The sequence below is a fragment of the Apostichopus japonicus genome, chromosome 8, assembly GCF_037975245.1.
Source record: "Apostichopus japonicus isolate 1M-3 chromosome 8, ASM3797524v1, whole genome shotgun sequence".
NCBI lineage: Eukaryota > Metazoa > Echinodermata > Holothuroidea > Aspidochirotida > Stichopodidae > Apostichopus > Apostichopus japonicus.
This window is the reverse complement of record NC_092568.1, coordinates 20,870,297-20,886,068: the sequence shown is the minus strand read 5'-3', so window position 1 is coordinate 20,886,068 and position 15,772 is coordinate 20,870,297. Positions and strand designations below refer to the sequence as shown.

General features: G+C 37.8%; 2 protein-coding genes and 1 pseudogene across 3 annotated transcripts in view; 2 read left to right on the top strand and 1 right to left on the bottom strand.

Moving 5' to 3' along the window:
- The window catches only part of LOC139971000 (copper chaperone for superoxide dismutase-like), an 82,465-nt gene that overhangs the window by 30,944 nt on the left and 35,749 nt on the right, over nucleotides 1-15,772 (top strand). The gene's annotated exons all lie outside the window — the stretch shown is intronic.
- LOC139970997 (transforming growth factor-beta-induced protein ig-h3-like) lies at nucleotides 30-6,479 on the bottom strand. Its single transcript, XM_071977117.1, has 6 exons — nucleotides 6,266-6,479; nucleotides 5,261-5,391; nucleotides 4,442-4,609; nucleotides 2,768-2,863; nucleotides 1,669-1,903; nucleotides 30-925 (listed from the first exon to the last, which is right to left on the bottom strand). Exons 1-6 carry the CDS (start codon nucleotides 6,429-6,431, stop codon nucleotides 654-656), a joined length of 1,068 nt encoding a protein of 355 aa, XP_071833218.1. The 5' UTR covers nucleotides 6,432-6,479; the 3' UTR covers nucleotides 30-653.
- LOC139972676 (U2 spliceosomal RNA) lies at nucleotides 3,142-3,358 on the top strand (annotated as a pseudogene).

The following is a 15,772-nucleotide window of genomic DNA, read 5'->3' as shown; positions in this document are numbered from 1 at the left end:
AAACGTACACAAAAGAAGACAAAAATATATATGTTTTAGACTGGACTTTATTTAGTTTTTCAATCATTTTGTGACAACCTACCTCACCAACTTGTTTGAGCTCGGACCATCATCCACACGCTCACCTTCGCTCTAATTCATCACTGATGTTACTCATCCCTAGATTAAAAACACAGACTTACGGCTTGAGAACGTTCGCATCCAGTGCACTGTGCCTGTGGAACTCACTTCCAGAACATTTAAAAATGTGCAATACTGTGAACGGTTTCAAATCAGCACTCAAACGTATCTTTTCACCAAAGCATATATGTTATAATTGTTGTTATTATTATGTTAAGCGCTACGAGAATTATTTCATAGTTTGTTTGGCGCTATATAAAAATTATGTATTATTATAAACATGCTTGTAAAAAATTGATAAAACCTAAATAAAATCCATTAGCACGGACGGGTGGTAAAAGCACGTTCTTTTGATACAAACTAACAGACTAACTAACATGCATGGTTATCATATGGATTATGACTATTCATGAGATCTGATATTCATCATTGGCTTGCAGACTCATCGGCTACGGTTACCGGGCAACGGAATGGCGAATTACTTGACACCATATATAGACTCTCACACCTGTCTCGTCTGACAGGATCGAACCTTATTTACCAAGTCCTACGATTTCTACTAGTTCTTCGCCAAGCCTGGGCGGTATTGATGGCGGTATGAGGATACCGTTGATAACATGTATCACACCGTTTAAACTGACGATGTCGGTTTCTGCGATATCGACATTATTAATCGTCGTCGCATCTCTCCCAGATACCACTCGTAAGTGTCTGTCTTCAAGATACGTCTCCACGTGTCCTGTGAGGAACCAATACCACGGTGGCGGATAGCCAAGGTGTTTGACGTCACTCATACACATGCGCCCTAGTCGGTAGATAAAGATGAAATGGTACCAAAAGTTAGTCTTACAACTTAACGTTTCTCTTGCTGAGAAAACTAAAATGAAGTGAAAACCTCCCAAAACTACTGCTCCTTCAAACACCCCCAGTGCACCCCACCCCATCGTTACCTACCCATTCTATTGTACACCCCTTTATTCCTGCTTTTACCGCTCCTGCTTCCTTCAAACTGCTGGTGCACTCATATTCGATATATATACATAGAACGTCCTCAAGAAAACTACCTGTAAGTAACGCCCTCTATTTTATAGCAGCTTTTTAAGTTTGGTTAGTAATTTTCCCAAAACTGCTCAGAGTGCAACTCAAAATAAGGTTAAAATAAGTCATGCACCCATAGCCTCAAAAAAATTATGGTTAAAGAGTTAGATTTATTAAAGAACTTGATGCAATTATTATGGACATTTTTTGTCGTTCTGACACTTTCAAAGTAAGCATTGAAATGAAACTTGGCTAGTCAAGCTAGTGCAACATATTTTTTTATTGGAATTTAGTATCAAACAGGATTAATTTTTGTTGTTAACCCAACTCAAATCTTTGACATTAATTGATGTATGATTAAACCATAAGCTTTATAAAACATAATTAGCTAAAGATATATTCAAGCCTGAACTTAACTGCGTTTATGTCCCTTCTTGAAACACTTATACAACATATATATATAAATTAAGCCTATACTAGAGTTGACCGACACATGATTCTTCTGCTTACCTTTCGCTATGTGATAACGAATAAAATCCTCAAGATGACTTTCATCTGTCACAAGCCGGTTAAAATCCTCTGATAGGAAATGGTGGAATATCGTATTCTCTGGTACAAAGACGGTAATATTATCCGTTTGGAGCAAGGATTCTAGACCGACCCTTCTGGCAAATTTCACAAATATTGAAAATCTGGGATGTTGATTCAGTACGTCCCAAGCACTTTCCGTAGGGGTCACAAGAACCTGTGATGAATAAATTTGTCGTTAATACGTCATTTCATGGCATCATGCTATTTGAGAATACAAAGCTACTTCTCTAACGCAACGAAACATAAAAACAACAGCTTTAGTGATAATACCAACTTTTGAAGGCATTATATGGATCACTGGGGAAGGGGGGGGGGGAACACGAGGCACGTGATAAAATTGCCAAGGTATACGATTGTTTATTCCCCCTTCCCCTCCTCATGCGCCTCCTCATCTCGCTCATTCGTCTTGTCCCTTACTATATATATATATGTTTATATATATTTATATATGTATATATATATACATAAATGAAAATCGTAATGTATATAATATATATATATATATATATATATATATATATATATATATATATATATATATATATATATATAATTAAAAACGTAATGAGAAAGAAAATCCAGAACAGTGAATAAACTTCCAGCCTCCACCCGGACGCGAACCGGGCCTCCCGCTTTGTTATAACTTTGTACTTTGTAACAGAGACCACTCATCCCGTCATGTGTATGTGTATCATTACAAATTTGGTTGAAAAGTTGTCAACCCTGGTATCAAGCCAAAATTTTGATCTTTACATGGATTGATGACTCCCAATACTGAGGTGTCGAAGGGTGGAAAAGCAACGGTGTTCCAGCGGGTTTGTGCACACCCCCCCCACCCCACCACACCTCTACTCACATGACACCGTAACCCATTCTCTTCCTTGGTCGTCGTGTCAGTGTATAAGCACACGTGACCTTTAGCACCAATACATATGATAATCGTGTGTTGGGAACTCAACGAAACAGATTTAATTATTAAAAGTGTAAGTGTATATCTATCAAGTTAATGTTATCCTACCTTATCTATTTCATGAATGTGTCCATTAAAGGCCTCGACGTCCGACCGAACAAGACGGGCACACTGCAGTTTCATCAGTCCGACTGTCCGCCTGAGCTGTAAGATAAAATCCAGTTACCTTTGGCCAATTACTTCAAGCCTTAAACGATAATATGAACATGTATATGAAGTATAATCGGAGCTTTATGGGAAAGATAGAGTTTAAAAGTTGATACTCCTGATATTCGTAGGAAATATCATCTTCATAAATCATTTGAGTAAGATCGCGTCAACAACGTAAATAAGTTGAATCATGTCAGGCTTACATGTTGTAAAAATGAGGTTCAGTCGCCATATTATATGCATGGCTAGCTTCGTGCATATATTATTAAAGGATCGCTTCTCGGCCTTTTGGCTAAGATCATGTGTAGTATCTGTTCCCTTTCGAGGGGAATGGTGATGCACATCTGACGATGATCACACAGTCACAGTCCCGATGCTAGGGGACTGGGGTTGGAAGCGGATCAGTCGTTCAGTAGTTTGGTTTTCGTGCCCAGGTTCTTTCCTGGGCGACTTTTTCTTAAAAATTATTACTAAAGGAGAGTAATTCTCTTTATCAAAAGTGGGGGTGCTATTATTGTCTGGGAGTGCTGGATCTGCCCAAGAGATGAGACCTGCAATATTTTCAGATATGTGGTGACTATTCTCTGGTAGCGATTTTCAAGTACAAACCTACATATGAGAATCTAAAAGAAAAATTGCTATGCATTTTCTCCAAGCTTAGCATATTGTTAGCCTCCCGGTTCGCACGCCGTCATGCATACAACTGGTACCACTATCATCAATTTGTTCTTATATAAAGAACACGTTTGGTAATACACAAACATCTTATATCTTATGGTGGTCAATAAAATGGATTCATATTAAGTGTGCCGCATTTTTCTCTTTAGAACGCATCTCGTGTCCCGTGCTTATATTTTAAGCGATTCTAAGAAGCTCTGGATCCCTGTTACATCATATTGATGGCGGACGAATACGACCTATTTATTATCTTACAGCTATATAATAAATCGTCATCTACTTCGTTCTCTACCGGTAGTCCATACATTACCTCCCCTCCTCCTCCACCCCCTCCCTACCTTCGATGTGCACAGCCTCCTTCCCGTTCCAAGTTAAGTCTCCCTTATACACAGTGGCGTGGTATGCCAACAAAAGTGGCAGGAAACATATCTTGTGATGGCTTTGGGAGATCTTCTCCAACATAAGTTTTTTAGATGCTACAGTGACCAGAGGCGACACTGAAAGTATCAGCTTTTCATCTCAAAGATTCGACTAGTCCCTACTAAAGTCAACTTTGACTTTGTTTATCCACATTTCACGTTGTTCCTTTATTACCGAAATTTAGACACCTTAGCTCAAATTTCAACATTTCGATTGCAAGTGTTTACTCGAAATTACGACTTTTTTTAAAACTTTTTATACTTGTCAAAAGCGATATAAAATGTTGAAACTTCGAGGATCAAGTTGACTTTTCAACACAGTAATGTCAAAAGATTCAAACAATAAAAACAAGGTAAAGTGACTTTATTATTCGAGGACATTTAAGATTATTTCAAGAACGGTGAGATTTCTCTCTTACATTTGTTTGGGCGTTCTATGATGATAAAAACAAAACAAGGCACGATATTTTTTTACCTGTTCCATGTTCTCGTCGTCTGTAGGTTCTGGCACTTCAAAACGTGAGAGTGGCGTTCCATCAGCCCTCGTGAAGTCATGTGACATATAGGGGGCGTAGATAATATGCCCCTTCAGTACTTTCGTCAGCCAATCAGCTTCAGTCGCTCGTGTGTCATTGAGAATAATCTGTTTTAATAAATAGAATGTTGAAGGGTCATCAGTATTGTGCCCCTCAAAAACAGCACTGGATTATTGGTAAATTCTATCACATCGGATATCATGTAATAAACTGAAAAGTTGTCAAGGGCTCTATACTTAAAGGCATTAAGACTCGCCCCAAACCGCGTGCAGCCATCTGAAAAAGTTATCTTTCTGTTGCTAGCAAGTGACGTTTAGTTCGTGTCGCTACAAAATGAAGACAGTAATGAAACGTGATACCTTGTTATCTTTAGCTGGACCTGAGATGTTCACCGCTGTATCGTTTGTACACTGTGCTGTGGGTATTGACCGCAGCTGTATGTACTGACTGTACACTAGTGTCTAATTACCGACGGTAGCAAGCTGTGTGTGTATTTTCTGGGATCGATGGTGGTGTCTAACACTTCTGTTACACCTCATTCGAAACTAGGTCAGATTACCGGCATTAGACGTTTCTTTTTGCGCGAGTCTTCACACCCTTTAAGGATAGGTATTTTAATCATTCCGTTATATATGTCTTTACACGAAGCCTAACATAGTTTACAAAAATAACACAAATAAACCTTCCTTATCGAAAGAAAGACTTTTCTCGTTGTAAATGCAAATAATGTGGAGGCCGAATGGGGTCGCTATGGATACCTGCAGTGCATTCGTATCTGGTGCAAAAAACGTCAAGTTATGTTGATTAGTAAGTGTAGAGAGAATACCAGCGTCCTCGGCCACAGATAATACAAACGACGAGTCAGGAAAGATCTCAGGTATCAGTAGAGCTATATTAAGGCAAAATAAAAAGTAAATAAATAAACAGTTATAACATAACATAACATAACATACATACATACATACATACACAAAATAAGTAAAACTCGTCACGCAATGACTTTATAGGATCAATTCTTGGTTACTTTCTTGCATGAGTAAATAAGTAAACTTGTGAGTAAGGATAACTTTAATGTCCAGATTATCTAATTTTGCCACTTAAACGAATGTGTAACATCGGCCTCACAGAAACAACGCATATGAGTTTCAGCGGATACATGTGAGTGGAAAGACCGTTAGCCACTAAAGAGAGGCCTTTGACAATTTTGAGGAAATTTGGAGCCCACATGACCTTTCAACTTAAACGGGGATACGGCGTGGCGATGGACGACGACTTTTACGGTTGACTGTAAAGGACAAATATCCGTAAGGACTAAAATTTGAATAAATTGGTAGCTTATATTTACGATTTAAACAGGAGAGATAACGTCATCTTAAAGTTAGGATTTTAGCCAATCACATTGCATTTTATATGGAGAGCTAACTTTGAATATAATGATGTCATTAATTCTTTCGGCTTTTTAATGATATTATTCAACTTTAGATCGGAAACTGTTTGAAGAACCTTCAGAATCATATATTATAGGTAGGTATCTTTATATCTCGTCAAATCGATATATATATATATATATATATATATATATATATATATATATATAAATCAATTTAAATCGGTATATGTTAAGCCTTGTCGATTTAAATTGGTATATGTCGCCCGACCCCCCCCCCCCCCCGCCCCCGCCCCAGCCACCCCACTCCTCCCTTAACCATGCATCTATGGATACCTATTACCTACCGTAATCTTTCTATAGAGTATATACTCACCCTGCTCCGGTATGAATGCGGTATCAATCACATGCACGACACCGTCTGTGGTGATTATGTCAGACTCAAGCACGGTACTATCGTTGACGAAAAGACCGTCTTCTGTTCGGTTAATCGCTAAACGATTGCCGACTAATGTGCAAGGTGATGAATGACTGTCCAACATGACGTCACAGATCGAAAAGTCAGAAATATACTGTTTGAGTAGCGCTGTTGGTTATTTTTCGATGAAAATAAGACAAAACGAAAAGAATTTAAACGGAAATATTTTTGTCGAGCAAGAGTGCCTTTCATTTGGAAACAATTTATAGATGCATCTGTACAGAAACAACAAAAAAAAATCAAATTTGGCCTCTACCCATGTAGATATAAGATCACATGAATGTATGACAAAGTTACTGTATCATTTGCATTAAGTCTTAAACGAAACAGAATAAATGGTTAAATCAAAAGAAAATCCCCCCCCCCCCCGCCTCCCGCTCATTCGACTGAGTCACCATGAAACTCAATCCGCTCATATATTTATACATAACATTCAGTCCGATGTGCCACCAAGATTTGCACCTTTGCATATAGCTCTGAGCTTAGCCGTTTGCAGCATATTCTGCATTATGGAAAATTAACACTATAACCATGTTAAATTCTTCTTCTCCTCCGGCTCTTATTGAACTCAAATGGAGTGTTGATAAAAGCACTCTGCTTAACATTGTGTTTGCGTAAGGTGATGTGTGTTCAGTCCTGACCGAGTTCAAGTGAAGTGCGACTCCGGGGCAACTCCAGTCCTACCATAATCATGTTTTACAATCGGATCTTATAATTTACGATTGAGCTATTGTATTAATGAAAAAGTTCTGCTGTGTATATATTTTTAGTCAGTGTCAAGGAAGGGTACGAGATAGTGTTTGTGACAGTTTCAAAGTATTGTAAAGCTTCAAACTTCCCATGCAGGCCCGATCGCATTTAGCTTGTTTTCGGAATATTTTGTAAAATAATTATTGTTAAATGAGTAAATTAGATATTCGATGGTAAAGGGGAATAAAACTAAACTTTTAAAAGTTGGTAAATCTGTCTGTAGACTTAGTAACCCAGTCGATGTATTCGATGAGCCTCAGTTGTATAATTAAATGGTCACTTCTCAAAAATTAAAAAGTGGAATAGGAATATAGCCTGGACTTAAAGCTGTATATATATATATATATTTAAAGATCTTCATCATATCAACATAATTGTTGTACATTAAAGCAGCCTTTGAGTTTGGTTTTCAATGTTCCGACATCTGACTATTACTCATATTAAGACTGTGCTTGATCAAACTAAGACCTAGCCTAGATTTTACCCAAATGAATGTTCATGGGTAATCAATTAATAAACTTGATTTAGTCCTAAACATTTCGTCTTCTGTTTCATAATGGCATGGAGACACAGTCTAAAAATTGCATGGAGGTTTCCAAAGTTTGGATCTTTGCGCTTCTCTTGGAAATACGTCTTGGCCAGTCATGATAATGAGTTATACTGATATGGGATTCTAGTTAAAAACAACATTAAAAACAAATTACAGTCAACCCAGGAACGCTGCTGTAAGCCATCCTTTAAAATGTATATACGAATGCATGTATTCTCACATTATTTCTAACTTCTAAGTATTCATTACCAAAACTATTAATCAGTTAGACTTAATTATTCCGTTTGTTTTCATAGCTAGTAAACTTTTCAAACAATATAATCATGACGGGGAAAAAATTTTACCCAAAAATTGTCATTTTTAAATTTGGCAAATCATTTATCCACAGTGAGGAAATGAAACGCTGCTCTTAAAAGTAATTAAATCATTCATTAAAAGCATTAAAATTAATTAAAAGTCTTAATGGAGACACCAGAGCAATCATCGTAATTGATCAACGTTATAGAGCTAACTGTCACGAACGACTTTCCAAAAAAATATGACTCCATTTTGGGAGATATCTCAGATTCCAAGATCCTTTACCCAGAAGGCTGAAGACTTGATCAAGTATAAATATGACGTCATCGTGGAGACACGTGCGTCATTTTGTCCTGATTTATTTATTACGATGTCTATGTACTGTAATTGAGATGTGCTATATGATAATAAGATGCAGACTGAATCTAATATGAGGAGGGTTAGCTCAGTGGTTAACGCCGGTACCTTTCAATCATAAGCAGGGGCAGACTGGGTCTTAAAACCGGTCCGGGCATTTTCCAGCTAAACCGGCCCATTATTCATTGATATGATACTTACATAGTGATCGCCCCTCCCCATTGAAAGTTTTTTGAAGTTAAAATGCAAAATGGTGCTATATTTCTCAATTTTGTAGGTTACAATAATCCTTTAAAAATGACCAAAAAATAATTTTCCAGAAGCAACACTGGAATAAACGTGAGGAACAAATTAAAACGTAAACAAAAATAGGAAAAAATATATGTATTTTGTGACAACATACTTGAAAAAAATGGAAAAACAACTAAATAAAATACATTAGCACGAACGGGTTACTAATAGCACGTTTTTTTGTTACGAACTAACTAACATGGTGATTTCATGAGCTGATTCCCACAGTTAAAAATATGTTTCTACACAGCCCGTCTGTATTCTATTAACTACTGTGAAAATGGGCTGTCATTTTTACCAGGCTCCCCAGCCCACCGGCATACCGGGCCACCGGGCCACCGGCCCACAAGGCATTGCCCAAATGCCCATGTGGCCAGTCCGCCACTGCCCGTATAGGTAATGTTCGACCCCATGTATAACCCATGCTGAAATTTACTCCGCAATTCCATAGTATATTACTATCGTATGGAAATATGATGCGCGGGATTTATCTACTCTATATAAAATACCAAACACCCGCACCATATGCATTTTACTGCCTACGCTTTCGTCAGTTGTGTATTAACACGAGGTTATGATACGTCCTATATATTAACATGTTGACATAGGTACGTAGGGACTGAGTATATCAGCTGCTGATATACAATTTGCGGTTTTTTATCAACTCGGCGAAAGTATTGAAGTCATGACCAGTTCCCTAGGGTGGTACTAAGTACATGTATCCATGTCTGATTTCGGAAACGAGCAATTTTCTGAGCAGAAGAATGGGGCCAGAAAGATACAAGCTGTCATTGTATCTCAGAGAAAGCAACAAATCAACAGCAACCATATTTCCGTTAGTTCACATTTAAGACATACATTCTGCCTTCTGACATGAATAGTTGTATAGAGAGAGAGGGGAGACGGGGAGGGGAGGGTGTGTATGGGGGGGGGGAGAAGATACTAGAGAACGTCTGACAACCTCTCCTCTCCCAACTGTTATTCAAAACGTTTGGTATGCTATTGAGATGTTTTTTTAGCAGAAAATCTTGGAGACGACTCGACCTCCTTTGTAGATAATCTATCTAAATATAACCGTTTCGAAATGTACAGCCTATTTAGTTACGTAACGAAATTATGTCAAATTAAGCCCAGATATGAAAACTGATTTTCTGATTATAAAAGTTTGTTTATCTACAATTATGTCGGCTCTGACAGAAAGTGAAATTTACTGGTAAAATTTCTATCAGATTGTTCAATCACACGTGGTAATGTGAAAACTGCATTTTGTTTTTGCGTTGAATTCTAAACATCCTCACAGAAACCCATTGAAAGGTTACTCAAAAATTAAGGTACCTGATAACAATTTAGTGCGTGACGTCACTCAGTGAAACGTCTGGCAGATCGAAACGAGACGGTAATATTATCAAAGATTTACCCATTCAAACAGTAAAAAAACAAAAACAAAACATTAAATTCGTTATTTTGTGTGCGTGTGTTGTCTGAGTGTGTGTTCGGATAAGTATTTCAGTGATTTGAATTCTTTCTGGTGGGATCATGTTTTACATATGAAAAGTGTACTACTATCTGTTGAATTTCAATTTGTAATCTTAGCTACAAGAATTCTTTATTTCTTTGTCAACTAATTTGGAACAATAGTACGATTCAATCTCATAACAAACCAATAATTGCTTATCATGCATTGGAGTGAGCGTGACACATTTGCTTGTTACCCAATGTTAATACCAGTTCCTAATACCATGGTTACGTACATTACTTTACCCCTCACTCATTCGCACAATGAGAGAATCCCTGCTAGGGAGAATCCCCTACTAGTGAGCCTCTGCCAATCGTATTTAGTGCGATTGAAAGATTGAAAAGAGGTGGGCTACGATTGTACTATTCACTTTTTTTTCGATCTAATGTCGTTAATTTTAAATCCATAGAAAGAATCAAGCAGCATGTAAAGAGGGTTTATTTTTCAGTTGGAATATCTTACAAGAATGATTTCCCTTTCAGCATTTCTTCCCATTTCATGGAGGATAATTCTTGGATCAACGTAATCTCTAATCCTCCAATGACTTGAAAGGAATGCAAAGAATGTTTCTTTAGTTCACATGTTCTCATTGGTTTATTCCTTCCTTTTGATTTAGACTTACAACAGCTCAAAGAATACTTTGTAACATGATGTTTTTTCAAGATTAAATTAGTTGCATGAATAATTTTGGTCAAGTGATGAAGTGAAAGTAAAGCAGAGTTTTGGATGCGTTTTGGAATAATTTTCAACCCATACTCTATATGAGAGGCGATTCAAATACTTCTTTTCAAATCAGCAGAAAAAGGAGGAAACTTTATCTTTATTCTGTTCATCGGAGACTTGTGCAATTGAATATTTCATTTTAATGGAGATCTAAAATATACAATGTTCATGTTTCAGTAACGTACCGGCAAATGGTATGGGGAGGAGGGGCGACGGTGAAGGGAGGGTAACTATGACCATGAAAGGGATGTTATTGCCTCTTATAACTTATGTTTTATATGAGTGATTATAGCTGTTGATGTAGTCGACCTTGTCATAGTGTTGACTTGTATTTCACATAAAAAGGCTTTCAAAACATCCAAACCCCCGTTCTCGTCACCGTCCCAACCTCATTACCGTTCAGTCTTTCAAAATGCAACAAGTTGATCAAGTTGGCTGCTAATAGATCAAAATTTGATATTTATAAAGATGATTCTAATATTTTGTATTAAGCTAAATACACACTTCTGTATATGTGTGGAACACAGTGATTTGGGGCGGGGGGGGGGACCTATCCACGCAAATGCCGCAGTTTCAGAGGATCAATAAGCACATCAAGTCACTGCGGAACAAAGAAAGTCTTATAGTTGAAGAATTCCCGATCCCCGTGTTTCCCAAATCTACTTGCATAAACTCAAAGCCCTATGAATTATATTTCGGGTTTCGAATAACCGTGCTATTTCCATCCATTCAAATCCCTAAATAAGATTAGTCAAATGAAGTTAACGTGTTTGACTTAATAAGCTGCCCCTTCCTCATTCAAAACGGAACTGAAATGTGAATAGATATTTGTTTGTTGAAATTTCAGGCTTATTCCAGTTGATCGTCTGCATAGAATGATCGTCTGCATAGAATATAGTTCTGAAGAACACAACTTACAGCAAGACCTCTCTTGCGAGCATAATCTTAAGCATCCTTTTGTGAATAAGAAGATTTCACGGAATCCGTTTGTCTTTTACTGCTTGCTTCGAAGTTATTGATAGTATCGGTGCCATAAACCTATTGTACATTAACGTCTTGGAAGGAAACGACATTCTTACTGCTTGCTGCAATATGTAAACAAAGACAAGCGTGAGCTTCTTGTTAATAGAGATATTCAGATCCGTTGTTCTATTGAGAGTAAAACAGGATGAATAGAGATTTCGTTGAAGGCAGTGTCGTTCACTGTTACCAATTTATTGTATCCAACCGACAATACCAATTTAAGCTCGTAGAAAGTTAACTCGTCAAATGGCTCAGAGGGTAGAGCAGTGGACTGATAACCCTGATGAACTGAGTTCGACTCCATCAATGATTATACAGTTTAAAAATTCTTTTGCTCTTTCATCAGTCCTCGCTGAAGTCTTGATATATTAATTCAACCATATAATTTACTAGCTGATGTGGTGGCCGATGCTATAGAGGGTGACGAAAGACTCATTCCTCGTCGGTCGTGTAAATCGTGGCTAGGGTTCAAGACAGGCCTCTAGCGATAATACCTCTGGCTGTGGGATGGTGCTTTTTTGTGGCCTAGGATCCCGTACCATGTCTCCCTTGTTGTCGCAAAAGAACCCGGGAGGATGCGCAGAGGGTCGGTCAAATCGACCAGAAGCGTACTAGGTGGCGTGCGTGAATCCTTGCCTTTGGCCAGAGGTGGTGACATCTCTGCGACCGGCATGCTTGCAGCCACCGTCCACTGAACACGTGGCCTGATGAGGCGCTATTCTCCTGAAAGTGAATCTACGGATGCCTTTAAGAGCCATATACTTATTTTATATTAAAAAACACCCTGTTTCAAACCAGCGCCATCACATTCCTTGAAAGCCGTTTTTTTCTTCTTGTCACTATGAAGGTGGAACGAATTTTATTGTAATCGGTTATTTGTGGCAAGCCAAGCACAGCCATGCGGTTCACAAGGGTTTGCAGGAACTTAATTAAACTAATTGTTAGACATAAATGTGTTGGCAAAGATTTACACTACCTACACCAAAACAAGTATTATATTCGTTGCAGTGCCAGAGACATACAAGCCAGCAAGACCATGAGATAAAATTTAATATACATAGAATTCAATCTATAACACTTTTGCAAGATAACAAAATTGTCAATATGGTCCCATTCTAAGCCACAGCGTTGTAGCAAATTCTCATACCGGATAGTAGGTAGTTTCGGAAACAGTGATTCTTAAGAACTTTGTTTGGGATTCACCAAAAAAATACCTCGCATTGTGTTTTGATAACTTCAGGAACAAAATTAACTTTGATATGCCGTGGACCGTTAGAAACCACTGCTCTCAGTTTAGCTAGGGTTGTATTCCTATAACACAATTACTCAAGTTATTTTTTGTTTGTTTTTGGAATGACCCTTTAAACAGTTGAGTTTCACTAGTTAAAGTGACTGGAATTTTTAGTTAACTAGTTCCTCAGTTGCACTACAAAGCTCAATGACAAAAATTAAGATTTTATGGTCTCAAATGACATGTTTATAATTATTACAAATTTATTAAGGACAAATGGTGTTAAATGTCATCCAAGGGTGCTCTGTTGCTAATATGAAGTTTAACGAACGTATTCTGGTTGACCTCAAATCCAACGGATTGACATTAACTATAATAACTACCACAAGAAGCCGACGTCACCATTAAGTTTAGCCTAAAACGAATATTCCAGAAATAAGTTCTTTAACGAAACATATCTTGAAAAATACTGGAATAGCTACAGAAACATTATTGGACTCAAAGTTGTCTGGTTTTTTTTGGGGTGGGGGGGGGGGTATTATAGCATATCAGAACTAAAGTTCTGCCTTATTCATTATTTAATTGAGTTGTAAAGTGTCAGCAAAATCTATCTGTCGATCATTCTCCCATGATTGAATACCGGGGATACTTTTAAGAAAAGTCACCCAGGAAAGAACCTGGGCACGAAAACCAAACTACCGAACGTCTGATCCGCTCTCAACCCCAGTCCCCTTGCATCGAGACTGTGACTGTGTGATCATCGTCAGGTGTGTATCACAATTCTCCTCGAAAGGGAACAGTTACTATTATCTTCGGGGATGTCTTCGGTCGATCTGTTAGTTGTACACGATTCAGGATAAAACTAGTTTAATCTCGGGAGAATGTTATCCGATTCCTTGTTCTTTATTCTATTTGTTTCATAAGTCAATGGACAACATTCGGATGAACAATGAACAGATGAAGATAACTGCCATTTCTGGAATACCAAGTAGTCCCCGTTATGTCGAACACGTAACTCACTAAATGGACTTTATCGATAGTCAATGACGAACCACATCTGCCTTATTTGAAACAAATTTCTAAGAATAGAGATTAATGCCATTCAAGTGGTCCACTTCTCAAACCTGTACGACAAGATGTTTACACTATATGAGCAGTCGGGAATTCACTGTGAACGTTTAGCGCTTTAATCTGTAACACGCATATCAAACATTCAATGGATGTATATATAACGACAAAAAGACATTAAGCATATGGACATTAATTTACTCTTACTTGAGGTACGTCCGTGAGGCTCATTTGCTTTCATTATTATCATTTGCTGCAAAATCAACTTTGGTAGCAAATTTTCGCAATCTGGAAAATCAAACTCGACCTCTTCAAGGAAACTTAAGGTCCCTGAAAAAGCACCGTATAATGGTATCCCCTCGGTAGGACCAGGGACGATTATATAAGAAAACCCCTTTCATGGGTTCCAAATGAGCAAAATAAAAGACTGAAAATTAATTTCGTTTTCAATTCGTTATTTTACAAGTGAATATATCCACTTGTGTTTTTGTATTTCGCTGTTTGGTCAAAGTAACGCAAACCCGGTCACGATATGGTTCCAAGCGGTACCATTATCTAGCAACAGCACTAAAATCCAATGACGTGCGCAAGGAGGGAGGGCGGGAATGCCCCCTCCTCCACAAGATCCTTCAATCGCATCTGGCTGTTTCCATAAAATTTCAGCCTCATATACCTAATTCGCCGCTACTACTGGCATCCGTATATGCTTTCATTCTCCAGTGTCAAGTGTGTCAATTCAGCTTGAAATGAAAGAAGGGTTTCCCCTCCCCATTAACGTTTTTTTGAAGTTAAGATGCAAAATGGTGCTATATTTCTCAATTTTGTAGGTTACAATAATCCCTTAAAATTGACCCAAAATTAATTTTCCAGAAGCAACACTTGATTAAACTGAGGAAAGATAAAAACGTAAACAAAAGAAGACAAAAATATATGTTTTAGACTGGATTTTATTTAGTTTTTTAATCATTTTATTACAACCTACCTCACAACTTGTTTCAGCTCGGACCATCATCCACACGCTCACCTTCGCTCTAATTCATCACTGATGTTACTCATCCCTAGATTAAAAACACAGACGTACGGCTTGAGAACGTCCGCATCCACTGCACCGTGTCTGTGGAACTCACTTCCAGAACATTTCAAAATGTGCCATACTGTGAACGGTTTCAAATCAGCACTCAAAACGTATCTTTTCACCAAAGCATATATGTTATAATTGTTATTATTATGTTAAGCGCCACGAGAATTATTTCATAGTTTGTTTGGCGCTATATAAAAATTATGTATTATTATAAACATGCTTGTAAAAAATTGAAAAAACCCTAAATAAAATCCATTAGCACGGACGGGTTGCTAAAAGCACGTTCTTTTGTTGCAAACTAACAGACTAACTTACATGGTTATCATATGGATTATGACTATTCATGAGATCTGATATTCATCATTGGCTTGCCGGCAGACTCATCGGCTACGGTTACCGGGCAACGGAATGGCGAATTACTTGACACCATATATAGACTCTCACACCTGTCTCGTCTGACAGGATCGAACCTTATTTACCAAGTCCTACGATTTCTACTAGTTCTTCGCCAAGCCTGG

What these genes read in the sequence shown, in the direction of transcription:
- LOC139970997 (XM_071977117.1), bottom strand. Translation starts at nt 6,431, where the DNA reads ATGTTGGACAGTCATTCATCACCTTGCACATTAGTCGGCAATCGTTTA. An exon ending in CAGATACGAATGCACTGCAG is followed by an intron (nt 4,610 to 5,260) that starts GTATCCATAGCG and finishes TTATTAAAACAG; the next exon opens with ATTATTCTCAATGACACACG. An exon ending in ACGACGAGAACATGGAACAG is followed by an intron (nt 2,864 to 4,441) that starts GTAAAAAAATAT and finishes TTTATCTTACAG; the next exon opens with CTCAGGCGGACAGTCGGACT.